Source organism: Camelus bactrianus, chromosome 20 (genome assembly GCF_048773025.1).
Source record: "Camelus bactrianus isolate YW-2024 breed Bactrian camel chromosome 20, ASM4877302v1, whole genome shotgun sequence".
Classification (NCBI taxonomy): Eukaryota; Metazoa; Chordata; class Mammalia; order Artiodactyla; family Camelidae; genus Camelus; species Camelus bactrianus.
In genome coordinates, this window is record NC_133558.1 from 24495535 (window position 1) to 24523301 (window position 27767).

Genomic DNA, 27767 nt, shown 5'->3' on the forward strand with positions numbered 1-27767 from the left:
AGATCACATAGCCAGTGAGCGGTTGAGGCAGGATCTGAACCCAGATCTGTTTCAGAAGCCTCTGCCCCTAGCCCTCAGGCCACACTGCCTCCCTACCCTCCCACCTGAGCAAGAGAGATGATTATGCATCAACTTTGATATATTTAGTTGCTTGCTTCTGAAATTAGACCTCAGTGGTGTCATGGAGCCTGGCAAGTCATGTGCGACAGCTGACCTCAGAGCTGCTAGTCACTGACACCTCGGTGTGAAGAACTTCTCTGGTTACTCCCCTTTCTAAGGGCCTGAGGGAACGAAACGGTAGAGGGCAGGGGGTGGAGGGAGGAAGCTGCAGGACCACTTGGCTGACCCTTCCCAGAATCCTCCTCTCCGGTTGCCATGGAGCCACCTCTGCAAGGCCTGGGCCCTGGCGGGAAGGGGAAGGCAAGGTGGGGCCAAAGGAAGCGACCCAGAAGAAAGGGGATTAGCTTCTTTGTGGGGTCCGTCTGGCAAAGGGAGGCCACAGAGGCATCAGTCCCGAGGCCCTCAGTCACCAGAGCCACCCTCAGTTGGAAGGGGGAGGGGATTCCCAGGAGAAACTGAGAAACACTGAGCTGAGATGGGTGAGGGAGATGATAAGTATGCAGAGGGTGGGGAAATTGAGGTGTAGGAGGAAGCCTGGACTCTGCAAAAACTGGGTATTCGGTAGTATTTTAGTCCAGTGCCCAGCAAGTCGTTGGTACTTAATAAATATCAGCTGGAGCTGTTGTTGTTGTAGGTGCTCAAAAGAGACTTCCTGGTTAGGACACCGGTGAGCCCCAGTTTGCTCAGACCAGGAGTGAAGCTTGAGCACTGTGTCAGGCAGATGTGCTCAGGGCTCCCATGGTAATGGGCTCTCAGCCCCGCAAGGAACCTTTTGAAGGTGCCAGCTGCCCTCTGAGCCTGAGCAGCTCTGTTCCTCTGAGGCTGGCTGGGGAGAGCTTCAGGAAAAGAGGAGGCCCCTCTGCCACTCAGCCCAGCTGGGGCCACTGTGTCCATACGGCCAGCCCCACCCCCACCCTGGCACGGGCGCAGCGGGTGAGCGCACGCCTGGCACAGGCCCCAGTGCCCGGGAGAGAGGCTTCAAGCCGGCGGCTTTGTATTTTGCGAAAACCAAATCCACAACTGAGCTCTCCAGCCAAGCAGGGCCTGCTGGGAAGGCTGGCAGGTCTCTCTTCCCGTCCCCCTGCTGAGGCCCACCCTCCCCTCCTCAGCCCCCCACCCAGGAACCATGGGGAGCACCAGCTGCCACCCTGGCTGGCATGGGGGGCTGGGGGGACAGCCGGGCCCAGCTCTAGCCATGCCAGGGCTTGTCCCCCTACCCTGACCCCCTTCCTGCCTAGAATAAATTGGAATACAAATCAGAGGGAAACGCTTTCCTCTGTTTGAACAAATTGCTATAGATTCCTGCCTGTCTCAGGTCAGGGCTTGCGATGGGGGATATTTTCACTCGTCGACTGCTAATAGACTCAGGAGAAGCTGCTGGATCGATGGAGGCCAGGAAAATTAGCCAGGAGCTTCAGGCCAGCCTCGGCCTACCCCTGCCCCCAACTGCAGGTCTCCTAGGAGTTGGGGGCAGCTATAACCCAGGATGGATGTAAGCTGTGGGCCAATGGCCCAGAGTGCTGGATGCTGTTCCCGCCTCCATCCTGGGAACCAAGGCAAGGATGACCAGAGACTGCCTGTGGGGTAAAGGTGGACCCAGGGAAGCCCCAAAGAGGTCTGCAATGCCCCCACACATACACACATGACTCCTTGCACATGAACACATGTTCTTGTGTGCATCATCACACGTATACATACCTTCCGCACATGTATGTCCATGTGGGTTTATGTGTGCACAAAAAGTCCTGTTGAAGTACCCAGTGAGAGCAGTTTATCTCATACTAATGGTTCTCCATACATAGACAGACAGACAGACACACATACACACTGATCACTAGCAGCCAGGGATCCCCACTGATTACTCCTTTCACCCTTCAGCCTGGCTCTATAATTCTTCAGGGGAGCCTGAAGGAGCCACTGCCTTTACCAGTCCCAGCTCCAGTAGAATGAAGAGGAGACTGTGGGGGAGGATGCAGCCAACCCCTACCCTGGACTGCCTCACAGGCCCTGCTCCCTCAGGTCCTGAGAAAGTGAGGGAGTGACCAGACAGGGTGTCGGTGCTTCAGGCACATTAGGGCACCCCTCAGTGCCAAGCCGTCCTGGCATCACCCGAAGCCACTGTGCCACTGGGCAATGCCAGGGGCCATGGCTGTACAGGGGAGCTGAAGGAAGGCGGGAGGGGATGGGAGAGCTCGCTGCAGCCTCTGAATACCCCTGAAGGAAGTGCGTTGGCTTGATCTGAAGAAAGCCTCTCATGTCTCTTGCCTGCTCTCCTAGCTATGTGAAGCCAGACATGCTTGCACTTGCATGTGCACACACACACACACACACACACTCCCCCAGGTAACCTGGAGCCCAGATCTGACTTGGGAGATAGAAGAAGGAAAGAAGGTAAGCTCACTGGCAGGTAGAGCTTGGTATGACCCTTCACCTATGACCACTGATTTCTGCCTCAAAAAATTGACCAGTTAGGGTCAGGAGACAGCTTGGCTATCGGTGCCTTACTACACATACCCCCTCCCCTAACCTCTTCAGTGCACACCAGCCAGCACCTGCTTCTCTGCCTGAAGCTGTCTCTGACCACTATAGCTCACACTGCCTGTGTGTGCATTTGTAGTGGGAAGTTGACACCCCCTGGGGCAGCCCTCAACCAGTGACTGGTGGGAGTTAGAGTATACATGCCCCAACTCCATATGTCCATGGTGGAATAACCTTGAAGTGTGTTTTACAGTGTCCCAGAGGTCCCTAGTGGGACATGGTGGTGAATGGCTTGACAACGCACCTTCTATTGGTTCCTTTGCTTCCCTGTCTCTCGTCCCCATTCTCCTACCAGAGCTTCCCAGGCTTACCTTCCAAATAAACTACCCACACTCAGCTCCTTATCTTAGGATCTGCTTCTGGGGAACCCAAACCAAGATTGTGAGTCCAAGCCAATTATGATCACTATGGTTGCCCACTATTAAATCTTTCACATGGCCACAGTCCAGAGCCATCATATTGCCTAACAATCATACACACACACACATCAAATACCTTACCATGCTCCCCTATCTCCACCCATCAATTCCTTGGAAACCTCCTTGCCTGAATCCCAATGCTTTAAGATCCAATTCATCTGATCAACCAAACTGGGCCACTGGAAAAAGGCTTGAGAGATGCTGGAGCAACCTTCCCCGAGCAACCTTCTGGAAACAGTGACTGTGTTTCTCTCAGCTAACTTGAATAATAACTTTAAGGTGGAACTTAAGCAGTGTGACAGAGCTCTTGGACCTGATGGAGATTGGTAGCAACCTCAGTGCACACTACCAAGCTGGCTGCCTCCTCCACCCACAAGGGGGGGCCTCCCAGGACCTCCCTGACATTTCATTAATGGATTCTAACATCTAACCAGGAGTCTTGCACCCAGAGTGAGCTCCAGATCCTGCAATGAGGCCTGGGAATAAGAAAGGGAGTTTACAGGAATGAAGGGAGGATTATAGAGATGTGGGCATGAAATGAGCTTATAAATGCCATGCAGACATGTCCTGACTTCTCATGAGCCCACAAAATATAGGAGAATGAGAACGATCCATCTGGAAAGTCCCTTGACATGACTTTTAACTTCAGCCTTGGCACTAATTGCTGTGTGATCTTGACTTGCCACTTACCTTCTCTGGTCTCAGTCTCTTCCTGCACTCAGTCCCAAAGATCTGCCTCTGGATCACTTAAGTGCACTGGTTGGCAGCTGAGCTCACTTCTTGCCACATTTTCAAGCCCCATCTCCTGGCCTTCTCTGTATCTACCCTGTGGCTTTATTCCAGGAAGGAAAATAAAGCCAGGTCTTGTGACAGCACAGAGCTTCACCTTGCCTAGTGGGCTTATGTATTTTTCTGGAGATAAACTGACCTCCCCAAGGGCCCCCTGCATTTTACTAGAGTACCAGAACCAAACCCTGGTAGATGAGACCACCAGAATCTCTCTCTGTCCCCACCTCTACCCTCCTGATGTCCCTCTCAGAGATGGGGGAAAGTGCCTTCATTAAGAGTTTCTTGAGAATCACATAGGGAAAGTCTCAGGGCCAAGAAGATATTCAAGTTCAACTCAGAGGCCTCAGCTCCTGAAACTTTCTGATGAGAGGCTATATTATAGAAGTTGAAATAAGGTCAAACAATGAGAAGAACTTCCAACCAAGGACCAGACATTGAACAAACAGCAGTGGGGTTGCCTGGTGTCACGTGGGTGTGGGCTGAGAGGCAGAAAGATGAGCTAGATCACCTCTGCCACACTCTTTGCCCCATGGCCTTTAGCACCGTCCCTCAGCTTCTGTTCCCCAAAATCAGGAGGGCCCAAAGAGCTCTCCTGAAGCTGGGACTGAAAGAAGCCACTTGCTAGTGGAAAGATATCAACCAGTGGAAATGAACAGCCTCATGGAAATGTGAATGAACAGGGTGTTGGGGTGAGGAGGAGGAGACAGCATAAGCTGATGGGAAGCTGGATCCTCACATGAATATCTAGGTGACCCCAAGCAAGCCTGTTCCCTACTCTGGGTCTCAGTCTTCTCTAAGGTTTCTTTTGGGCATACTCTGAGCAGACAGAGCCCCCAGCCCACCTGAGCTAGGGTGGCAGGGCAGGGGGAGATGTGGAGAAGAGCAGCTGTTCACATTCATCTAAATCCTCTCATTTCAAGAAATGCCAACTGATCCTGAGGTGGGGATTTGTGGTAAAGACTGCTCATTACCTACCCAGCATCCAATCTCCCCTTCTTTATAACTGAAACCTGATATTCTCTTAGGTGAGAATGTGTCCATCTAAAGGGCTATATTTTTCAGCCTGTCTTCATCTAAGAATGACCAATGAGATGGAAGCAGACATCATTGGGAGGGGATTCCTGGAAGAGCTGACTCAATTGGTAGATGACTCAACCTTTTAAATGTTCCTCCCTTCTTCCTGCCTGGAATGTGTCATGATGGCTAAGCCCCAGCAGCCCTTTAGTGACTTTAAGGCAAAATGTTCTAAGGTGGGGGTTCATAATCTTTGCTACACATTGGAATTACCTGGGTTTCTTTTAAAAAAAAAAAATGCTGATGCTTGGTTCTCACTCCCAGACATTCCAATTTAATTGGTATGAGGTACGATCTAGGCATCAGGATTTTTAAACACTCCCAGGTAATTCTAACATGGAGCAAGTTTTGAGAAGCACCACAGTAAGGAGAGAACAAGATGAAAGGGACCTGGATCTTTAGTGACTGAGGAGCCACCATAGCAGCCATGGATAGCCTACCTCTAGACTTAATAAAGCCACTTTAAAGAGTAGACATGGATGAAAAAGAAAACAAACTTACAACACAGAGGATTGACAAATCCAAAATTTGGTTCTTTGATAAGACAAAACAATGATAAACCCCTAAAATGACTAATCAAAAAAAAAAAAAAAAAAAAAAAGAAGGTACCAGTAACCAATATTAGGATTTAAAAAGGAGTTTCACTATAGGAAGTACAAACAGTATAAAAGATCATAAGAAGTTATTATAAGTGGGGAGCGTATAGCTCAGTGGTAGAGCACATGCTTAGCAAGTACAAGGTCCTGGGTTCAATCCCCAACACCTCCATTAAAAAATAATAATTAATTAATTAAAATTTTGAAAGAAGTTTTTTTTTTATAAAAGTCACTTTAATTTGTTGAAGACTCTGTAGTCAGGTCTTTGTTTCTAACAACAGAATATGATTCCCAACTCATATGGGACTAAGGATCCTTATACTGCCCCCATCAGCCAACCTGTCCTCCATAGCACAGGCTGGAGAACAAAAACATGGCCAGGTCCTGCCCTCAGGAACTTCACATTTCAGGAAGTAGGCAGGCATTTAGACTTGGCATTGGGCAGGCTTGAGTTCAAATCCTGACTCCACTACTTGCTAATTGCAGGGCTTAGGGCAAGTTCCTCAAGCTGAGCCTCAGCTTCTCCATCTGGAAAACTAGAATGTTGGAAAAGATGACATTCTCCCTACTCCACTGTAGGCTCCCAAGGGGCAGGTGTCCTTCACCTCTGCAGCCACAGTACCCACTACCCTCCCAGACCCTTAGCAGGTACTCATTAAACTAGTAACTCACTTTACATTGAATTCCTACGATGTGGTCCAGCTTTGAAATTTTCATTTTCTCTAAACCAAAAAGAGAGGAGAATAAATAAAAGGGACACATTTCAAAAAGGTAACAGAATTTACCTATTGAAAATCAATGAAAACAACATTTCTGGGGCTGTTTCTTTCAGTCTCGCTAGGTTCAGGACTAGAAATTCCCTGGTTAAAGCAGGGAGAGAGGCCAGTCTCCCAAGCTCCTGACATGGACTTTTCAGTTAGAACCATTAAACTGCAAGTTCCCTTGTTCATAATTTAAAGAATAATAAGTTGGGGTTTTTTAAGACCCCAGGGTCCAGATGAATGGGTTGAAACAAAGCTTGGGCAGTGATCTGGAAAACCCAGAAATGCCCTCAGAAAGCCCAAGGGAAGAAGGTATCTGTTTGGACCTGACTCATTCGGATGCACTGTCTATACCAGCTGTGCCTGAGAATCAACTGGAGAGCTCTCCGACCACAGCTGCCTTGATGCCGCCTGCGGGGTTTCTGATTCAGGAGGGCCGAGGGCGGAGCCAGGCATATGTTGTTGAAAAAGCTCTCCAGGTGGTTCTGACATGCTGCCAGGGCTGAGAACCACTTCTCTACACAGCTTCCAACCCTCCAGATAATCAGTCTACCTAGGCCGAGTTTCTGGGACTGAAAAGGAATCAAGAAGAGTTTGGGGTGGAATCTCCAAGCCAGCCAAGCAGCACCCTCGATGGCCACCCATGTCACCACCCCCCACAGAGGTCATCCACCCCTGCAGCCCCAGCTTCTCACAGACAGAAGCCCCAGCCTGGGCAGGGGAACTGCCCTTCTAACCCTTCCTGGCCTGCAACATTTCTCAAGAACGCAGCCTGCACCCCCTGCTTCCATAAGCCACCCACACTCGGGGCTTCCGACCATCTGCCTGCCACTCTCTCTGCTCTCAGGAAACAGAGCCCCCATAGTTTGCCTTTGAATTTACAAAGTGATATCACTCAGGCTCCTCTGTAAACTCAAGAGGTGGGCGTGCCTGAACCAGCCTTCCAGATAAGGAAACTGAGGCTCAGAGAGGTGAGGCTACTGGGCCAGGGTCCCCCAGAGACAGCAGGCTGGCCTTCCAACCCAAGTCTTCCCATCTGAGCACAATCATTTTTCCTGTCTGCCCTTGTTGTTCAAAGAGCAACCCAGGGGCCAGCAGCATTGGCCTCACCCAGGAGTTTGTTGGAAACGCAGAACCTCTGCTTAGCCCCAGACCCACTGAATCAAAATTTGCACTTTCACAAAATCCCCAGAGGATTCCAGCTGGGTCTTGATGAGCCCTGCTCTGTGCTGCAGCTGCCTCCCCACCAACCTCCCAGTCCCCAGATGGTCCTTACTCTGTCTCCTCCTCGACCTCAGACGACCCTTCCTCCCATGGACTCTATCCCTTCCCTGGCTCTCCGGTCCCTGTCCCCTCTTGGGTCTCCTCCTACCTCCCTGATGCCACCTGCTCTGGCTCCTCTTCCTCCTCCCATCCCAGGGCACTGGTCTCAGCCCAGCCTCCTCTCTCACTCTGCTCTCTCTTCTGTGGCAGTTTTATTCCACCTCATGGTGTCAACCCACATCGCTCTGTGATCGTAAATCCAGACATGCAGATCTACCTCTTCAGAACGGACCTCTCTCCTGAGCACCAACACTCATGTCCACCTGCTCCACCAGCTTCTCTCCCAGACATCCCAGCACCAGAATCCCATGAAGTTCCAAACTACACTGGCATTGTCATTCAAATAAAACCATTCAGCAAGGCCTTGCTAAGTGCCTGGCACAGTGCTCAGAGCGTCCCAGGCACCATCTCATTGCATGCTTATCACAAACCCGTCTGACAAGCCCAAAAGCCACAGCTTTGAAAGCAGATGTGATTTCTCAGGCTTTCACAGCTGGCACGGGGCAGAGCTAGGGTTCAGACCTGAGTTCCTTATCCAGAAGTCTAGGCATTTATCTACTTCCCTCCACTGCCCCAAACCTGTCTGACTTCCCATGACCTTTGCTCCACCTCGTTGCCATTATGTGCCAAGCCTCTCAACACCAAACTTCAGAGCCATTTTCAGCTCCTATCCTTTGCCTGAGCTCTGAAACACTGTCAGGACCTAATCATTGTACTGTCTCACTTCTCTCCTTTTGTAACAGTCTCTGCCTGGATCCTTCGCCTCAATACCCAACCTCCTCCAGTCTATTCCCTGCAGGGCAGCCAGAAGAATTCTATTAAAAAGGTGTCAGTTCATGTCCCTCCTTTTGCTCAAAACCCTCCCATGGCCCCCACCTCACTCAGAATCAAATCCAAAGTCCTTACATAGCTTTCAAGGCTGCAAACAATCTGGTCCCATTAACTCTCTAACTCCAACTCCCACTCCCCTCCCCATGGCTCACTTTGCTTCAGCCATACAGGATGCCGCATTGTTGCTAAATAAGCCAGGAATATTCCTACCCCAGGGCCTTTGCACTGGCTATTCTCCCACCTGGAACACACTTCCTGCAGATATCCATGAGGTTTCCTTCGTGGGTCTCTGCTCTGGTGGCACCTACTCAAAGATCACCCCTATTCCCAACTACTGTATATGAACTTAAACCACAGTCTACCACTCCTTGTTCCCTTAGCTGCCTACCCTTTTTTATAGAACTCATCATCATTTTATATATATATATATATATATATATATATATATATATATATATATATATATGTACACACACACACACATATTCCCTGACTTGTTTACTACCCGTTTCCCCTCAATTTGAATGTAAACTCTAGGAGAGCAAGAGCCTGTTTCTCTCACTAAATATCTCAAGCACCCCATACAGAGCCTTCACTCATATGTTTGTTGATAGACTGCAGTTCTTATACCCAATCCCTCCTGTCTATTCTCATGGCCACCATCCTGGAGCAAGCTCTCACTAAGACATCCCCAGACAACTTCAGGATCTCCTGATGTCTCCTTCCTCCTGAACACAGCCTCCTCAAACATACAGTTGCATGGCTACCTGACCTGATATGAGCTACCTGGGCTCATATCAACCCACTCCCCTGCTCAAGACCCTACCAATATCATCTCCCAAACCCAAGATTCCAGCCTACTCCACCCAAGCACAGGCTTTATAATCAGCAAGTCTTGAGTTCAAGCCCAGCTCTGCCACTTGAACAAGTAACTTCATTTTTCTGAGCCCTCAGTTTACTCATTGGTAAAATGGGCTGATGAATGACTCTCTCTTAAGGGACTGTGGTAAGGATTAAAGAGGACAATATATATTCCTAATCTTTGCCTGGGCATTAAACATTAGCAATTTTTAGTATTATTCCTTTACTGTTCCAATTCTAACTGCCCTGATTTACTTTCTTTTTTAAAAAAATTTTTTATTGAAGTGTAGTTGATTTACAATGTTAGTTTCAGGTGCACAACAAAGTGATTCAGTTATACATATACATACATATATATTTTTTCTTTTTAGATTCTTTTCCATCCTGATTCCCTTTCAACATATGCTCCAGCCCAAATGAACGACTCACTTTCCCCACACACACCAGGTTCTTTATCCTCCAAGCTTCTGCCACAATGAGCACTCCACCTGGAATGCCCTTCTCAGTCCTCACTTCCATTTGTCAAGACCAGTTCCAATGCTCCCTCCTCCACAAGGCCTTGGAAGTAATTTCCGCCCCCTTCAAATTCCCACAGCCTTTTACCTGCCCTTGCCAAATGGCATTTATCGAGATCTTTCCAGGAACCACCATCTTGTCTGTGATTCTTCTCCTGTTCTCCTTGAGAGAAGAGCCTCCATCTTATTTATCTCGGTAGCCCTGTCAGTGCTCAGAACTGGGCCTTGCTCAAGGGAGGTATTCAGTAAATATTTAATGAGTGGTGAGAGGAACACCATGTTGTTTTCCTATACCCAAATCAGAAGATCCCCTGGGATCAAGTCTCCCAGCCACTTCTTACCAGCTGTATAACCTTGAGCATATCACTTAAACTCTTAGAACCTGTTTCCCCATCTATTAAATGGGGACGATAGGACCTGCTGTGCTGACCTCTCAGAATGTTATGGAATCAAAGGAGGCAGAGGCATGAAAATGCTTGGCAATGCACACGGCACTTACATACCTATAAGATATTGTAGTTATAACCAACGATTCTCCCTAAAAAGTTCATTCCTCTTTGCACAGAAAGATGCCTGAAAGAATCACCATCAAATGCAGAGCAAAATGCCAAGTGAGTTTCTTCCTTATATTTTTATGTTTTCTACGATTGTTTTTGCAAAGAGCACGTGATACGCATAGACTTGTGGAAAGGGGAGATTGTACTGTTTAAAAAAAAAAATGGTTCATTCCTTTGAGTTAAGCATTGCTTTTGCCTTCCAAATCAGCATTTCAAAGCAATTGGGGTCCCTTAATACCTAGTTCCAACCATCAGCAGTTACGTGCCTGCAAAGCAAGGTCTTCTGACAACTGGGGAGAAAGATGCAGAAGGGCCGCACCCAGGTTCACAAAGAGTCACTTCTGCCAAGTCACGAGCCCCTGCTCTGCACACAGCCCTGCCCAGGCAGGAGCCAACTCAGCCAAGCCCCACCAGAGAGCTCTTCTCCAGGCTAGGGTGCAGGAAGTGTGGTTTTGGCCACAGGTGAATGCCCTAGGACACTGGAGTGGAGACACAGGAGCTGGAAGGAGGTCTTGAGCTTCAGAAGGCCCCAAGGAGGTCTGATGGGCCCCAGGCTAAGGAATTGGAATAACTCTTATCCTATTGGGAGGCGAGAGGCCAATGGAGCCCAGGAAAGGCAAGAAGCAATGTGGCAGCCAAGCCCTCCCCCTGCTGGCCACATCTGGAGTGGCAGTGCAGCCACACAGGGCAGGGTCCCCAGGTACATATCCCCACACCTGGGGCCTGTCAGCATCCAGTGTCCAGAGGCAGGTCAGGGCGAGGAAGGGCTCTCCAGGACTGAGAAGTCCAAGGTCCCTTCTCCCAGGTCCTCTGTTATGGCTGGGTGAGGCATCTCCCCGGCAACCTCCCTGAGCCCAGCCACAAGGAGATGAAAGGTAGGAGTGAGGGAGAGGAAGGGAGATGAAGGGGAAGAGGGGAGGATGTTGGGGAGAGGGCGGGTCCCACATTCCTGCTTTTGTCTCACTCCTCTCAGGCCTGCCCGTGCCTCCTGGGCAGCCAGAGAAGCGGTGGCTGCTACCACTGCCCGGATTTCCACTCCCGCCCCCAGGTATTGATTTCCTGCATCATTCATTTGCTGGGCCTTGGCGGCTGTGATTAGCTCCCTCCATTCTCCCTATGGAGCCCCCTGCCCGTCCCTTCATGTTCCAGCAAAGCAGAGCTAATACCAGGCTGTAAACGAAGCTTCGCCACCCTGGCCCCAGGAGCTCACAGCCAGGCCTGGCCAATTACAAGTAGGCCCTTGGCATGGCCCCAGCCTGCCCGTCAAAGGTGCTTTCCTGGCTAATGAAATCGTCTTTAACCACCCCTCCCCCATTCCCCAGAGTCCCCTCCCAGACAGGAAGCACAGATTACCAGGCTGCAGTGAAGGATGGGACATCATGTGGCTCTTGACCTGAAGGGGGGTTCTCCTGCCTGGCATTGGGCCTGGGGAGCTCTCAGACTGGCTCAGGGGACGACTTCAACTTAGCAGGGCAGGGCCTGGGGAGGGGTGCAGACAATGCTGACAATGCAAACAGAACAGCGTAGGTTTGTGGACACAAGGCCCTCTCTCTCCCTCATGCAGTTTCTATAACTGAGAAGGAAGACGGGACAGAGGCAGGGACCTTCTTGAGAGCTTTTAGAAAATCCCAAGCCTTCTGTTGGCCTTGTGGGGCCAGAGTTCCTGATGCAATGCCTTCCTTCTCCAGGGGAAAGCCAGTTTTCAAGGCATGGGGTAGAAACTCTAATGAAAAATCCAGAGAGTGCCCACAACCAGAGCAACACCCAGAAGATGGCACTGGGAGACACACTTTCTGAAATGCCCTCTCCGCACCCCTCAGAGGAGGGAAAAAACCTGACTTGGTGATAATTCTGTAAGCTATGTTGCTCTTGTCAAATTATTCAACATCTGTCTTCATGTTCCCACAAAAATTAGCATAGGATAGTAGTTTCTGATGACACCTTTGGTGAAATATTTTGACTTCCACCAGTAAGTTGCAAACAACCTGTCTTAAGGATAATGTCAATTCCCACTCCTGCATATTAAATAATCCAGGGGTTTGTTGTGTTTTTGTAAGGGAGAGGAGTCCCATGGACCTGACACTGGCTGGAAGTCCAGAAGCCATGGGAGGAGGAGAGGAAGCCAGGATGGAGGAGGGGGTGTTCTCTGATGTTATCCAATCGCAGAATATTCCTCCATCACCTGGCTACTATCTTTGCCCCAGAGACCTAGCCAGCCCATCCCACTGGCTTGCCAGAAAGCAGATTACAGTATCCACCCTGAAGTACAACAAAGTGGGCCAGGAGATTGGGAGGCGGGAGGGAAGAGGGGACTGGCTCCAACTGGACCATCTGGTCCAGTGCTCCGCTGCTGTAGCATCTGTGCCCCAAAGAAGAGCAAAGCCACCTGGCCAGACTGAGAGTGTCTCCCCAGCCCTACTGCAGACAGTGGACCTCAGAGCCGACAAGAGGACACCCAGAGGGAAGTCGAGCACAGGGTTCCAGGCATGTACTTCCCACCAGCAGAGACCCACAGCCCAGGCCAGATCCTGCTGGGTTTACCCTCCACATCCTGTTCTTCTCTCTCCTCAATTCAGCTTCCATGTTAGCCTGCCCCTCCCTCAGCCATACATTCTGGAAAGATGCTGATGTTCCCTCCCCAGGGCACACTTTTTTCTTTTGTGCCTTGAGTAAAACCTTCTGCCTCCCTCCTCACTGCCAGGGTAGCTGAGGTTCCCTACAGCTGCCAGCCTAGGACTCTGTCACTCTCCCTAAGCAGAGACTCTCAAAGAGACCCTGCTACCCTGCGGGAGGCCATCCTAGACAGACTTCTTGGGGAGAAAAAATTTCAAGAAGCATTTCCTCAACTTCCCCCCAACAATGGCCTTTCATTCATGCAACAAATATTTGCCCAGCTCCTGCTGTGTGCCAGGCACCATGCTGGGTGCTGACATTCAATGACAGATATGAGTGACCATCCTTCCCCTCTACACCCTACTCTTTCTCAAGCTGCTCTATCTGCTTGGGGCGGGGGGGGGGGGCAGAAGAACTAGCTTTTCATACTATTTCTTGTGATACAGTGGTTCTCCCTTCTACTATATATGCCTAAGCTTCTAGCATCATAAGGAACTCAGCAGTCTCTCACCCTCCTCCTCGTATTAGGTCTTCCCCTCTCTCCATCCACCTTGATAAAGACTTTCCATCCTGCAATTCCCCTGAGGCCCCAGACATTTTAGGGGCCATGTTCTTGAAGGGCAGGTAGAAAGAACGTCACCTAAGAACCCAGGTTGGCCCCAGTGCACCCAGCCCACCTTGATTTGCTCTGAGTGAGAGCAGCTGGGACCCCAGTACATGAGGAAGTGGAGAAAATACAGAGAAAGGGGGACTTTTAAGCCTTCTGGCCCCAAAGTACTCTGAATCAAGGTCCATAGAGACCACTGCTCCACCCCCAGCTCTCATTGCTGGGGTTTCCAGGCTAGGCTCAGGGGGGCCTCTTCAAGATGGGTCCCATGTATCCCTGGAGAAGGCTGGAGAAGCGGGAGAGGATAGAGGAGAGGGATGGCCAGGAGATGGGCTTGCCAGATCTGCCCAAGGGCACTCGGAGGGAGAAGCACGGTGGAGGACAGCAGCAAATGGGGAGGGCTCCTCTCACTCTCTGGAGCCCCTGGGGTGTGGTGAGAAGGCAAAAGCCTCAGTGGGTCCCTCCTTGGGCCACCTCTTAGGGAGGCAGTAAAGGTATAGGGAAACCTTGAAGAGAAAAAAAAGAGGACCTCCCCGTACACCCTGATGTCTTTCCTCTGCTTTGGGGAGACCGAGGTCTCTTGGACCCACTCAGCGGCCTCCTCCCCACAACCCAGCCTCTCTCAGTCCCTGCTGCATTCTTCCTCCTTCTTTCCCTTTCTGGCCTATGTAAAGGACCAGGCAGTAAGAGACACACAAACTAATTAAGAAGCAGAGTTTGGCCAGATGCCTGGGCCAGCCTACCCAGGGAATAAAGCCCAAGCCAGCTAGCTGTGTAGGGCCAGAAGGATGTCACCTCCCAGACACCCCTCAGGACACCTCTTCCTCTTGCCAGGCTCAGGGAGGCAGGCCAGGCACCCCTAGAAGGAAGCATTTAGAATCTGCACTTGAGGCTGGCAGCTGAGGGGACAATGCCTCTGCCCCCACCCCTCAACAGAATAGGTCAAGCCCTCTCCTGATCTAAAGACAAATAATTAGGCCCTCAACCTTAGAGAAAGAGGGAAAGAGAATCCTCCCCGCTCCAGCTATACATCATTAAAAAGTGACCTACACAGACCACCCTGCAGTCAGAAGGTAAAGTAAGGTCCATGTTGCCCCAAAGACTTTTCGTGCTGTGGGCCAGTGCACTGATGGCAGCCAGAACTCAGGAGCGAGAGTCCCTGAGAGGGGTGAGCCCGTGTGATCCTGAACGAATGATATCAGCTCCCGGGACCTTTCCCTGGGAAAACCCACGAGAAAGAAGGGAGAAGGGATAACCAGAGTCTCCTCCGCGCCTGAGAGAGAGGCGTGGGGATGCGGTAGCAAAGCTGCGTGGCAGGAGGCAGAGTTTGAACACGCAGCCCGATGGGTGCGTGCAGTGTTTGCGTTTCCTGGGGACGGTGGCTGAATGTGTGTGTGCTCAGGGAGAAGGAAGGTGGGGCTGGGGTTTTGTAGCTGAGAACCGGGGATAGGAAGAACTAACTGGCTCAGGAGAGGTCAGAAGAAGGATTCTGGGTTCTTAGAAGCCAGATCCAGGGGATGCCGGCCTCCGCCTGGGCTGTCAAAAAGCGAGCAAAAGAAGCGAAGCCGAGCGAGAGCAGAGAAGGCGAGCCCACTGCCAGGCCGCGGTGCTGGCAGCCAGCTCGCCCTTAAGCCGGGCGCAACTCGGGATCGTGCATCGCTCGGCTTCCACTCCGGAGGCCGAGACAGGGTAGGACGAGGTTTCGGTGCAAGTCGCTTCCCCAGACCCCGGTTTGCGGTCTGTCAGGATCTCCCGAACCAACTGGGTGCTTTCGAGAGTTCCAAGTCACTCCCGCCACTGGCAAGGTTTGGGAAAGTGGGTACTACCTCCCCCTGGCATCCCCGGCTTCATGCCAGACCCTACGACCTATCTCCGTGCTTCATCTGAAGCAGCTAGCTCGATCTCCTCCCGCTCTGGGAAAGGGCGGGTGCCCGGACATTCATTCCAGAGTCCGAGCCCGGGGCCCCACCAAACCCGAGCAGCGCGCACTTTGCGCCTCTTGCAAAGTTTCCTCGCGATGTTAAGCCGCCGTGGAGCGGGACGCGAGCTCTTACCGTAGACTCCTTGTCCCTGGCAGTGGAAGGGGATCAGCGCCAGAAGTAGAAGGCAGGTCAGCTCCATCTTCACGGCCCGTGCTTCATCCCCGCGAGGCGGCGCAGCCCGAGAGGCGGCGGAGGGCTCATACGCCGGGGCCCCGCGATGCCCCTTACGTCTCGCCCTTCCGCAAGAGGCAACCCAGGGGGAGGAGGCGGCGACAGAGACCAGGAGACTGAGGAGGCGGCGGTGGCGGCAGCGGCGACCCGGGTTTCTCCTCCAGCGGGGCCGCTGCCCGCGTGGGGACGCAGGGGGCGCTGGCCTGGCCCCGGGTGCCTCGGCGCGCCCGGCTCAGCAGCCAGCGCCCCGGCCCGAGTAGCCCGGCCGCCGAGCCGCCCCCGGTCCCCAGGGCTGTCTTCTCGGGATTCTGGGCGCCAGGAACCCCTCTGCGGAGGCGGAGGCGTTTGGATCCAACAGGCCACAGACGACAAACTTGTCGTTTCCCCGCCCAGGGGATACCCCTCCGCGGAGCGGGGGCGGGAGGCCGGGTCTCTGCTCGGGTTAATCCGCTGTCTCCAGTCCTGCGGCTGGTGCTGGAGGCTCAATGGCCAGACCCAAGGGTGCCAGGCTGTGCACCCTCTCCTAGGCGAAAAGCCCCGGCTCTGGCCCTCCTGAGCCGGGGAGCAGCGCGGGCTGGGCTCCGCCGAGGGGCGGGAGCCAAGAGTCCCTGGGTCCGCGAAGTTAGCCGAGCCACAGAGAAGCCCAAGGGCGGAATCGAGCCCCGGCGCCCCGCGGGAATCAATAGAGGAATTCCATTCCAATAGAGAAATTCTGAGAAACCCCAGAACGCAGGGAAAGAAGGAAAGTTTGAGTCGTTTGAAAAATATTCGCGCTCTCGCCGAGGCCGGGGCTGCGGCGAGAGAGCCGCTCGCCGCCTCCGCTCGCCGCGCTCGGCTCCCACCGTCTGGCCACGGCCGTGGCGCTCCCGGGCTCGGCGCTCTCGGGAGAGCCGGGCAGCGCCGCGCCCCAAGTTGGCGGTCCCCGCCCCCGCCCGGCGGCCTCCACGGGCGGGGGCCCAGAGCAGGCGGGGCCGCGCCGGGCTCCCGGGCGCGGCGGCCGCTGGGCTCCTGGCAGCGGGAGCGCTCCTCTCGCTCGGCAACTTGGGTTTCGCTGTGCTGCTTTTTCCCCTCTCGGAGCTTTTCATTCCGCGCTCCCCCCACCTCCCTCTCTCCTCCCTCCTTCCTCCTCCTCGCGTCTTCTCGTTCGGTCTCTCGCTCTCCCACCCTTTGTCGCTCGCTCTCCTGTTTGATTCCCCTCCAGTTAAAAAAAAAAGGAGCCAATTAAAGGCAGCCCAGCTCGCCCGGCCCAGCCTCTGTCCAATTTCCTCGCCTCCCCCAGGACCAATTAGAGAAAACAAAACAGGGCTGGGGGAAGCAGACTGCCTTTCTCCTCTCTCTCTCTCTCTCTCTCTCTCTCTCTGTGTGTGTGTGTGTGTGTGTGTGTGTCTCTCTCTCTTTCTCTCTGTCTCATTCTCTCTCTCTCCCCCTCCTCCTTCTCTCCCTCTCTCCGCCCCCCCCCCCACAACACCCCCTACCCCAAACAGGAAAATGTCAGGAAGCAGAAATGGATCCATCTATCCCGAGGACAGTGGCGAAGGGACGTAGGTTTCGGCGCGGGCTCTGCAGCCGCGCGCTCGCACACCCGCTCTTCGCCCGCCCTTGCTCACCCAGACCCGCTGCCCGAGCCGGGTGCACCGATCCCAGTAAGCTCGCTGGGCTAGCACAGCCGATCGCCCCAGGGACTCTAGTCTAGCCTGCGGGGCACTGTACACTTTGTAAGTGTTTTGCACTTTTGGGGGGCGGGACTGAAGAGAAAGGCCGGGGAGCCCGGGGCTCTCAGGGTTCTGCAGGAGCGCGAGCCGATCGCCTGCTGTCGGTCTGCAGGGCTGTCTGCGCCGCCCGGGAGTCCCTCCGCCCCCGGCCGAGCCCCGCCCCTTTCCAGACACCCGCGGCCTCTCCCGGCGGCCGGCGTGGGGGCCACCGCCGGAGCAGCTGGCTGAGCTGGGGGCGGAGAGGGCGCGATCAGATCTCCTGCTCTTGCCTCGGCCCACGGGCTGCCAACAGGTTTGTCCTCAGGACCCCGCAGCCAGAGCTCGCCCAGGCCACCCCCTCATTCTTCCCAGCTCGCCCATCTCCCCATCCTGTCTCCCCTCAGGACCTCAGGCGCCCCCAAGCGCCCCAGGGGGCCCTCTCTTCCGGCTGTCAAGCCAGGGGCCCGCTCTAGCTGCGGGGGTCCTGCACTCCCGGACTCCGCTACCTCAGTCTGGCCCTCTGGGAGCAGGGTTGGGGAGAGCGCTCCTCCCAAACGCCAGCGGGGAGAGGTAAAGGCTAGGAAGCAAGGCGGGCGTCCTCCGCCGCACCTCCAATCGCATCCCCCTACCCTGGTCCTGTTAATCTCACCTGCTCCACCTGTCGCCGTTATTTATCTCGGCGTGTGTGCAAGAATTGTGTTAGAGGGGCAGGTAGGCGCGCGGAAAACCCTCAGCAGCTCACAAGTGGGGAGATTACAGACCCTCTTCCCCCCATCCCCCAGAGCTGTTTAACATCTTGGCTGTGACGGTGGTCCACGACTCTCTGCATTTGTCAAAACTCAAAGAATGCACACTAAAATTTTTTTAATTTTTCAGTATGTGAATTAAAACGAATTTTAAAAATAATAAGCCACCCTTTCCCAGGCTCATTTCCTGCTGGGTCTCTCCTCTCCGGGCCCTCCAGGGACTGATCCCCAGAGGAACACGTGCCCCCAATAGCGGGAGGGGGACGGGGTGGGAGGTGTCCAGAGAAATTCCAGGCAGTAGGGGCATTCCATCAGGTGACACTTCTTCAGTTCCCTTTCTATCTCAGAAAGTCCAAGAACGTCTGAAGAATCTTACTCTTCAGCCCATCTCCACTTGATTGTGCCTCCTTCACCCCTTCAACCTTTTTTTCTCTTTCCTTTCCTGTGGGTCCAAGGTTGAATAAGGGGAACAAGACCCAACTTAGTGCTGAGCACCCAGCTGATGTCAGCTGAAGATCTGTTAAATGAATGAATGAATGAATGATTCCCATCATAGGCCAGATACCACAGACCTAGGATACCCTCAATGCAGCCGTCCTTTCTACACCCCACCCCCAGCCCCTAACCAAAGAGAAAAGTCAGTTTCTGCCCCACAGAGATATAAAGCTATCAGGCATCTTCCCACCCACCTCCCCCATCCAGTCTGAAAAGGAAGTAGTACCAGTTGAGGGTGAGTAGCTTCTTTTATTGTCATCTTCTTCCCTTTATTTGAAAATACTTACCTCCTCCAGGAAGCTCTCAGGGAGTGATCACAGTGATTCCCACCCTCCTTGGCTTTGCCCATTTTGAGTTGACTAAGTACTTATCCATGCCATGGTAAACTGTTTTCCTATTTTTCAGTTAGCTAGTCCAACCCTAAATAGCAGTTAATTGCTCCTCTTTGGCTTTAGGGTTCATTACTGGCAGGGGACCCCCCTGACTCAGCTGACAGTGAGTTTACTGTCTCTGAACACCTACACTGGCCTGGAAGAGAGAGAAGACTTATGATGGGGAGGGACAGAGGGAGGGGAAGGGGGAACAGAGGACCAAATTCAAGCGTCTGGGACTGAACATTTGCTGTAGCTAATCCACTTGTGAATAGTCTGCAGCTAATTGTATGCAGTGTAAACACCTTGACAGCCTGTTTGCATGTGTCGTAAATTCAGTCTTCTCCTCCCCTAGGTGTGCCCTGCTTGCTGCCTCTGACAGAGCCCTGGGTCTGACAATGGGAGACAACCCAGGAGAAGGAAAAGAGCACTGGGCTTGGGAGACATCAGTCCTGAGCTCCAGTACTGACCTCTCTAGGCCTTTACAGCTTGTCCAGCTGTAAAGTGAATGGGATCCCTATTTCACAGGGTTGTTGACAGAAGTGAATAATAATAGTAATAGCTGACACCACATGCCAGGCACTGTTCTAAGCCTTCACGTGTACTAACTAATCCTCATAACAACTGTGTGAGATAGGACTGTTATTCTCATAGAATAACATAGGAAGATTTAGTGAGTCACACAGCTGCTAAGTGGCTGAAGTGGGCTCTGTGCTCTTGCTCTTTCCCACTGTTCCATAGAAGAGATGTAAGGGCCTAGGGATTTAGTAAATGCTTTCACAGGAAGTGTTCCTATTCTCTTCTTTCATAGAGAACAATTCTGTGGACCCCAAATTGGGCTTTTAGGGGGTGGGAGATGAGGGCTAGGCCACTGGACCTGAGGCATCCATGAAGTGGGCCACTGGGCACAGGATCAGACTGAAGCTGGACTGCCTGGCGGCTCAGTGGTCAGCACTCAACTGCCACCTCTTCGGTTCCACCCATGGCGTTCTAAGAAAAAACCCAGTATTTTGCCCTAGAGAAAGCTCAGCCCTTGGAACTCCAGGGACTCCAAGTAACTAGCTGCTGACTGAAGGGGTATGTGACAGGCCAGGGAACCAGAAGCCCCAGACCTTGGCCAAGCAGGGCAGCTTTGGGCTTTTGCTATGAGAGTGTGCTACTAGAAAGCGCCCCACATCTCCTCCCGCCTCTCACTCACTCACCTCCAGCAAGTCAGAGCCTGAAAGAGGAAAGAGGGAGAGAGAAAAGAAGAGTCTTTGCGGGAATAGCGTCATCACCTTGCAAGGAAAATTCTCTGAAATCACACAGTGGGAGGTATTTATTCAATTTAGGGGCAAGACACTTTCTGGTCAGGTAGGGGAAGGCTGGCTGGGAGGGGTGAGGAACAGGGAGAGTTATGACCCCACTGAAAGACCAGTTTATTAATTCTGGCTCTAACAAATAGCCAATTAATGGTTCCAGCTGCTAATTAGTAAGCAGTTAACTCCTGTTATAAATCGTGCTGCCTAAGACTAGTAATATTGCAATCCTGCAAAGGCACACTTGGAAAGGAGAGGCCATAGAGACTTCTGTCACCCATCAAGGTCTGTAGCCCCCTTCACTTCCGCCCCCACCGCTACCCCATACCCATGGCAGGCTCTCTGCTTGCAGAATGCAGGATTCAGAGCAGGGACCCTGTCCATATGTTCACCATTCCTTCATTTAAGAAATATTTAAAGGGTTCCTGCTATGTGCCAGGCACTCCACTAGGCACTGCAGATTCAATGTGAACAAAATAGACAAGAACTCCTGCTCTCATGGAGGTAACATCCTAGAGAAGAAACAGACAATATAGTATATAAGTAGAATTTAGATAGTAAGGAAAATGCTAAATCTAGGAAGAGGAGTAGGAAATGTGAGGGCTAAAACGTTAGAGAGGGTGTCCAGAGAAGATCCCAGTGACATTTGAGTCATGACCTTAAAGACAAGAGAGAGCAAACTGTGCCATTTCTCGGGGAAGAGCATTGCCGAGATAGGGACAGCAAGTGAGCAGGCCCTGCGATGGTGGGCAGGATTTGGCTACAGCTGAGGGGAGAGTAGTAGGAGCTGAGATCAGAGAGGTTAAGGGGGCAGGTAATTTGGGTTTGGGGCTCATTGCAAGATGTTGGGTTTTACTCTGAGTAAGATGGGAGCTATGGCAGGGCAATGGACAGAGGAGGGACAGGACTGGACTTTAATTTAGCAGGCCTGCTCTGGCTCTGTGTGAGGAATGGGTTGAAGGGGGTGCCTGGCATCCCTAGCACCTGGCACAGTGCCTGGCACTTAGTGGGTACTCAATAAATGCTTATCATATAAATTGACCAATGAAAATTGATGGCACTAGACTGTGAGACTGGGAACCATGATCACTTTTGAAAGGCCAATTTATTTGGATTCTCTTGTAAATTATTTTACAACCAGCTCCAGGGGTGCCCTCCCATTTGAACTTTCAAAGGAATTTCACACGCACTATCCTACTTGGTCCTTAAAATGTCCCTGTGAGGTAAGTTAAGATGTACGGCCACCTCCATTTTACAGATGTGAAAACTGAGGCAAAGAGACTTTCACTGACTGGCTTAGCAGTGAGTTACTGAAAATACCAGTCCTAGAATGATGAGGCTGGAGGATACAAAAGAGACAGGCGTCCCTCCCTGCTTTCTGGCTTCTGTGTCAAGACTGCACCCTGCCTGTTTGTGAGATCTTCCCTCTCTGGGCCCCAGATTCTCATTTCCACAATGAGCAGATGTGCCCTGACTCCAGAGCCTTGTGAGCTATGTTGGAGACCTGGTGCTACCATTTCCCAAGTGAGGGTCACCTGGCTGTCCCAAGCTCCCTTAGTCCACACTAATATTAGGACAGGGGAGGTTTTGTTTAACTTCTTTGAGCTGACAGTTCAGTGGATCAGAAGTAATTTTGTTTTAACACCAGCTTGGAAACACTTGGTCTTCCCACCCTGAGGAGGTGTATGGAGCACTGATTTACTCAGCCCTGCTTCCCCACTGGGTAGGTCAGGGAAGGGAGTGAATGGGCTGGAAAAGTCAGGTTCTCTTGACTATTTACTCGTTAATTCAATAAATATTTATTAAGCCAGGCATAGTGCCTACATCATACTGAGCATCCTGCTGGAGACATCCAACAAGTAAAGACCCTCAGGGAGCCCCAGTCCAAAGGGAGACACAGCCCTGTCCTGCGAGTTTGAGGGGGAGACACAGCCCTACCCCCAGGCCCCTCACCTGGAGTGGAGATACTGCTTCTACAGGGTTATAGATCCAGGTATAAAAAAGAGTCAGGAAATAGATACAGGAACAGCCACAAAGCATCTACTACACAGGTAAATGCTAAGGGGCTGGGGAACAAGGACAGCATGGGGTGGTTACTCTGACTTCTTGGCTCTTATTGCAAGATTGATTCATACCCCTAAGCCGGATTGCCTGCAGCCTTCCAAGTTTCAACCAAGCCCAAGGGAAGCAGCTTGGTGTTTTGTTTGGGTATTTCTCTCAATGTAAATGTCTTTCTGGGCTCCTGGGAACCAGGCCTGTTTGAAGGCAAGACTGGAAGCTGGCATGAAGCAGTCAACACCCACTGGGAGGAGAAGCCACTCTCTGGGGGCCAGGCCCCATCCCAGACAGAAGCCCCATCCCTGTCTCCCTCCACTGGCCTCCCTAGGGAGACTCATCTGACTAAGAGACTGCCAAGCACCTGGAGACAAGCTCCTCTCTGAAGGAGCCACCTGTTACTCTGGTCTCATGGCTGTCACCTCCCACCTCAGGCTTATAGTGGCATCTGTGCTGTGAACTCAAGGGCAGGGTGGGTGTCCTGGTCCTGTGTGGATCACTCACAGCACCCAGAGCAGGACTGAGCATGTGGCAGCCACTCGACATCTGCTCATTAAAATGGACTGATTTGGATTACACTGACTCAAACAAAAGAGGACTCTGGGCAAGACCTGAATTATCAGGATAAGGGAGGCCAAAATTATCCAGACAATGTGTGGATCAGAGACAAATGGAAATAATGAATATATAAGAAGAAATGTTTGAGTTATGTACAGGCTGAGGGGAAGCAAATTCTTGGGGAAGGGAAGTAGGCAAGTGAGGGGCAGAACACTCTGGGAAATCCTTGTGTACACAGTGGCAGGGGACGTGACCCTCCACTGCTGCCTCATTCTGGGATGCTTTCTAGGAAGGGAGGTGTGGGTCAGGTGTGTTTCCTGAAGGTGTCGGGGCTCTGCCAGGCTGAGGGTGGCTCTGTCCTCTGGCATCTGCTCCAGGGCCAGTGGAAGGCATCGAGTTTCGCTGAGCTGGTCTTTCTTACCTTCTCCAAGACAGCTCTTCAGAAGCGGGATCAAATGTTCTCAAGCTTGAAAAGGCAGGCTGGAGTGTGAGGGGAAAGGAGGAATGGGAGGAGGGGAGTGAAGCTGAGGTGATGGGAGGGGAGAGGCCCAGGGCTGGGCCTGGGGACAGGGCCCTTGATTTTCCCAGATCTCTCTCTGTTTAAGCTCCCCAGCAAATTCTTTTTCCTTTAACCATGATCTCTTTCTGATGCCTGTAAAGTGGGCGGGGAGGAGGAAATCTGGAGTGGAATAATCAAAGGCACACACACCGACGGGACCAGTGCGTGGCATAAACTCCAGGGGGCGCCATTCACACAGAATACGACAGGAACGGCACACACCTCCCACCCCTAGTGTGCGATGTGGTGGCCCTACTGCCCCTCCTTCTGCTCTGATCCGACCCCAGGACAAACTGATGTCATCCTACTCTGTACCTCATTTCCTGCCCCACCTCCTCACCGCTGCTTCTCTTCCCAACCCACCCCAGCCTCTCTGGCCCCTAGTTCCTCTCTAGCCCCTCATTTTCCAGATCACTCCTGGTTTAGGCACCCCACCCACCCAGCTGCGCTAGGGGGTGGGAGGGGTCTCAGGCGCAGTCCCACACGAATCGTTGTTCCAGACACACCAGGAACCCTGGGGACTCGCTGCCTTTTTGATTAACTCTTCTCATTTTTTGTCTCTCCTGGGGGAACTTCCACACCCAGCATCCCGGGGGTCTTCGGGAGCCACATCTGACGGCTAGCATGAAAGGCGGGACCCCCAGGGAACCTCCCACTCAGCCCCTTGAGGATGGCCTAGCCCCACCTGTCACCGTTTCCATCCGCTAACCCAGGGCTTATCTGAGGGAGTATGTAGACAACTGCAAAACCATAAAATGCCCTTGCCCTCACAACCACCCAGAAGGTAGGTATTTTTATCATCGTTTTAGAGATGGGGAATTAAGGAACAGAGAGATTCAGTCATTCCCTCAAGGTCACACAGCTAGAAAGTGGCAATGCTGGTTTTCCAGAGAATCTGCCTCCAGAGAGGAGAGTCTGCTTTTCTCTATTACTTGGTGCTGCCTCACATAGAAGAGGGGCCAAAAGCTGACATTCTAGAGCTGTGCCAGCCAAGCACACCACCACTGGCTACTAGCATTTATTTAAGCTTAAATAAAGTCAAATTTAAAATTCAGTGTCTCAGTCACACTAGCCACATTTCAAGTGCTCAACAGTCACACATAGCCAATGAAGATCATTTTGGACAATGCAGATATAGAACACTTCTATCATCAAAGGAGTTTGATTGACAGCAGCACTCAGTCTTTAATTTTACCTAAGCTCTACTGCCTACTAGCTGAGCAACTGTGGGCAAGTTACTTAACCTCTCTGGGTCTGTTTCCTCATCCATAATATGGTGATAAGAATAGTGCCAACCTCATAGGGCTGTTAGGGGCATTAAATGAGAAAATGCGTATAAAGTATTCCATGCTGTGCCTAACAAATAGTAAGCATTCTAAAAACTGTTAGTTTTATTATTAGAAATCCTAGTCCAGTCCTTCATTTAAATAAGTAGGTAGCTAAGGACCAGAGAAACTAAGCAATTGGCTCAAAGCCACACGGCAAATTAAATGCCAAAAGCAGGGATACTGGCTCTTTTTATCCTGGTCTAGTGATAACCACTACAGCTGATAAAGGGCTTTCACATTTGACCCTCCTCAAAATGCAGGGAGGCAGTTAACCCCATTTTACAGATTAAGAAACTGAGGCACAAAGAGGGTAAAATAACTTTTTCAGGGTAATGATGCTGTTTAGTAGTAAGGTGGGAATTTATTACTGTTCAGTGGTCTGCCCTCGCTCTATTCTCCACTGTCTGTGCAGATGTGTGTGTTTGTGTGGGAGTGTTTGTGTGTGTGTGTTCTTCATTTGTTCACCATGCAGAGCTCAAGGGCCTTTGTCTGCTATAGATAGAATATAAATTATACAAATAATACTAATATGGTCTCAATTATGTAAAAACTGTATAAAGATGAGAAGGATGTATAATACCATTTTAATGATTTTGTGGGTGATGGGATTATGGGCAATTTGCATTTCTGTCTTTATATGTTTCTATTTTCTCCAACTTTTTGCAAGCAGTTTGTATTATTTTTGTAATCAGAACTAATGTGATTTTCAAATAAATTTTAAAAAGTTCCTCGTTGTTTCCTCTGTGGTCTCCTCTGACCTCCAAGCCATCAGGAGCCTGACCTGGGGGTTGGCTTTGCCTGGCCAGACCCACTAGCAGACAGGAGGCTGGCATTGTGCCCCTCAGCTCAGTCCCCTTCATCCAGAGGCCCTCAGGTCCCTCTGCACTGGAGTGGGTTTGAATTTACTCAGCAACATCCACATGCAATAAATGTCATACTGTTTTATTTTTTCAAGTCAAATAAATTCTGATCCCAAGTCTCCAATTGCCAGAGTGCTGAGAAATCAGCTTTAGTTATGTTTAGGGGGAGTCTCCAGGGTCATAGAAGAATCTAGGACCCAGGGAAAGAGGCCTTGAGCCTTGTGGTTGCCATGGTAATTGACTCCTGTTGCCTTGGCTTCTGAACCCTGGGCAAGGCCTCAGTCAGCTGGCTGTCCTGGACAGGCTCTGAGAGGTCTCCACAGCGGCCCTCTCAGTGACCACAAGTGGGCCCTGGAGACCTCCCTCAGGGCCTCAGCACTTACCATCCAGCCTCCACAGCTACCTCATCTGGCACTGCAGTCCAGAGGGACGAGGCCCCCCAAAAAAGTCCCCAGTCTCTGTCCTTTCCTGGCCCTTCTCCCGTCTCCCTCCTAGTCAAGTCACTTTCTCCTCCTCCCTTCTTTAGTCCATACTCTCTTCGGTCCCCCGGAAGAGACCTCCACCTCCAAGCCTGGGCTGGGGTGTTCCTGCTGGTGCATATTGATAACAAAACCCAAAGCTTCTTGAGGCAAGAAAGACCAGACTCAGACACTGACCTTGGTTCCTTTCTTGGGATGGAGGAGAGAGAAATGTCAGTCATTAGTCTAAGCGAAATGGGAGAAGGCAAAATAACATTTCAGTGTACATCCTAGCTGCCTAGCTCATGCCCGAACCTCCATTGAAGGCTTCTCAGACCTCTCCTTGCCAGGTCAGACTAAGGGCAGAGGAGCATTTGCGTGCCAAGGGGTATGGAATGGAGTCCTGAAAATCCCACCTCCTCCTCACTAGGACCCAGGCTCGGGGAAGACATGAGTAGGGGGATCCCAGGAATTGGAGTCGGAGAGACTTAAGTGCTGGGCCCAAAGTAGGTGCTCAGTAAATACTGATGTGAATGAATCTAATCTGGGCACAGTGCTTCACGTCTCTGAGCCTTACCCTCTTTTTTTGTAAAATGGGCATCCATTCATTCAACAACTATGTCATGATTACCAGACACTGTTCTAGGCACAGAGGATGTACCAGTGAACACGACAGTCTCTCCCTTCCATTTTAGTGGGTGAGACAAACATAATTGTGTCAAGTCAGTTCTAGAAGAGCCTGTGGGTGCTCAGCTCATATACTAACTTCACTGCCCTCAGGCTGACTTCTAATTGCAGCACCTGAATGCCTTTGCCCACAGCCTTTTTTGCCTGCCCACATAGTAGCCAGAATAGCCAGACACCCCCAGCTCCCTGGGAGCAGCCCTCAGCCAGTGACTCACAGAGCTGGTACATAAATATCCGGCTCCTTCACCTCTTGGGCAGGATGTCTCTTAGGTATGTGTCCCACACTGGCTCCCAGAGTTCCCCATATTATTTACTGCACCCTTTATTGGAAGCCTTCCCTCCCCTGTATCACTTCCCCATTCTCCCATGGGTGTTTCCTGGAGTCACTGAATACTGCTTGCCCTCAAATCCTTGTCTTGGGATCTGCTTCTGTAAAATCCAATCCAAGACATCAGATTACAATCAGTGCTATAAAAACAAAATTATATCAGGACAAGACAATGGAGAATGAGAAGAGGTGTCACTTTAGACACGGTGGTAAGGGGAAGTCCCTCTGAGGAGGTGATGTTGTTTGATCAAGGGTGTGAGTAAAGGGAGGGAGGGAGACAAGTGGATACCTGGCAGCCAGGGTGTTCCAGGCAGAGGGGCCAGCGGGTACAAAGGCCCTGAGGTGGAAATGCCTAGGAGCAGTGGGATGTTAATGACACCTGCTCAGAGACGGATTTCTTGTCATAGTCTGTGTGGACTGGAAAGCCCTGGAAACATATGAGCCATTAGGGCTTTTTAAATTCACTCTCTCAAGCTGGCAAGCTCTCTTGAGGGAATCACTCAGCCTCCTGCCTTGCCTGGCCGTCGTGCTCCACACCTCCCCCTCTGTGCTCACCCAGCCTCTCTGGCCTGGAGC

At 51.7% G+C, this 27767-nt stretch overlaps 1 protein-coding gene across 2 annotated transcripts in view; it reads right to left on the reverse strand.

Annotated features, from left to right (window-relative positions):
* The window catches only part of MDGA1 (MAM domain containing glycosylphosphatidylinositol anchor 1), a 56910-nt gene extending 41119 nt beyond the window's left edge, over positions 1-15791 (reverse strand). For both annotated transcript variants that reach the window (XM_074348605.1, XM_074348604.1), the window contains exon 1: positions 15659-15791. In XM_074348605.1, the coding sequence (XP_074204706.1) occupies positions 15659-15725 (67 nt within the window). In that variant the 5' untranslated portion in view covers positions 15726-15791. The remainder of the gene's footprint in view (positions 1-15658) is intronic.
* Between the last annotated feature and the right edge of the window lie 11976 nt (positions 15792-27767).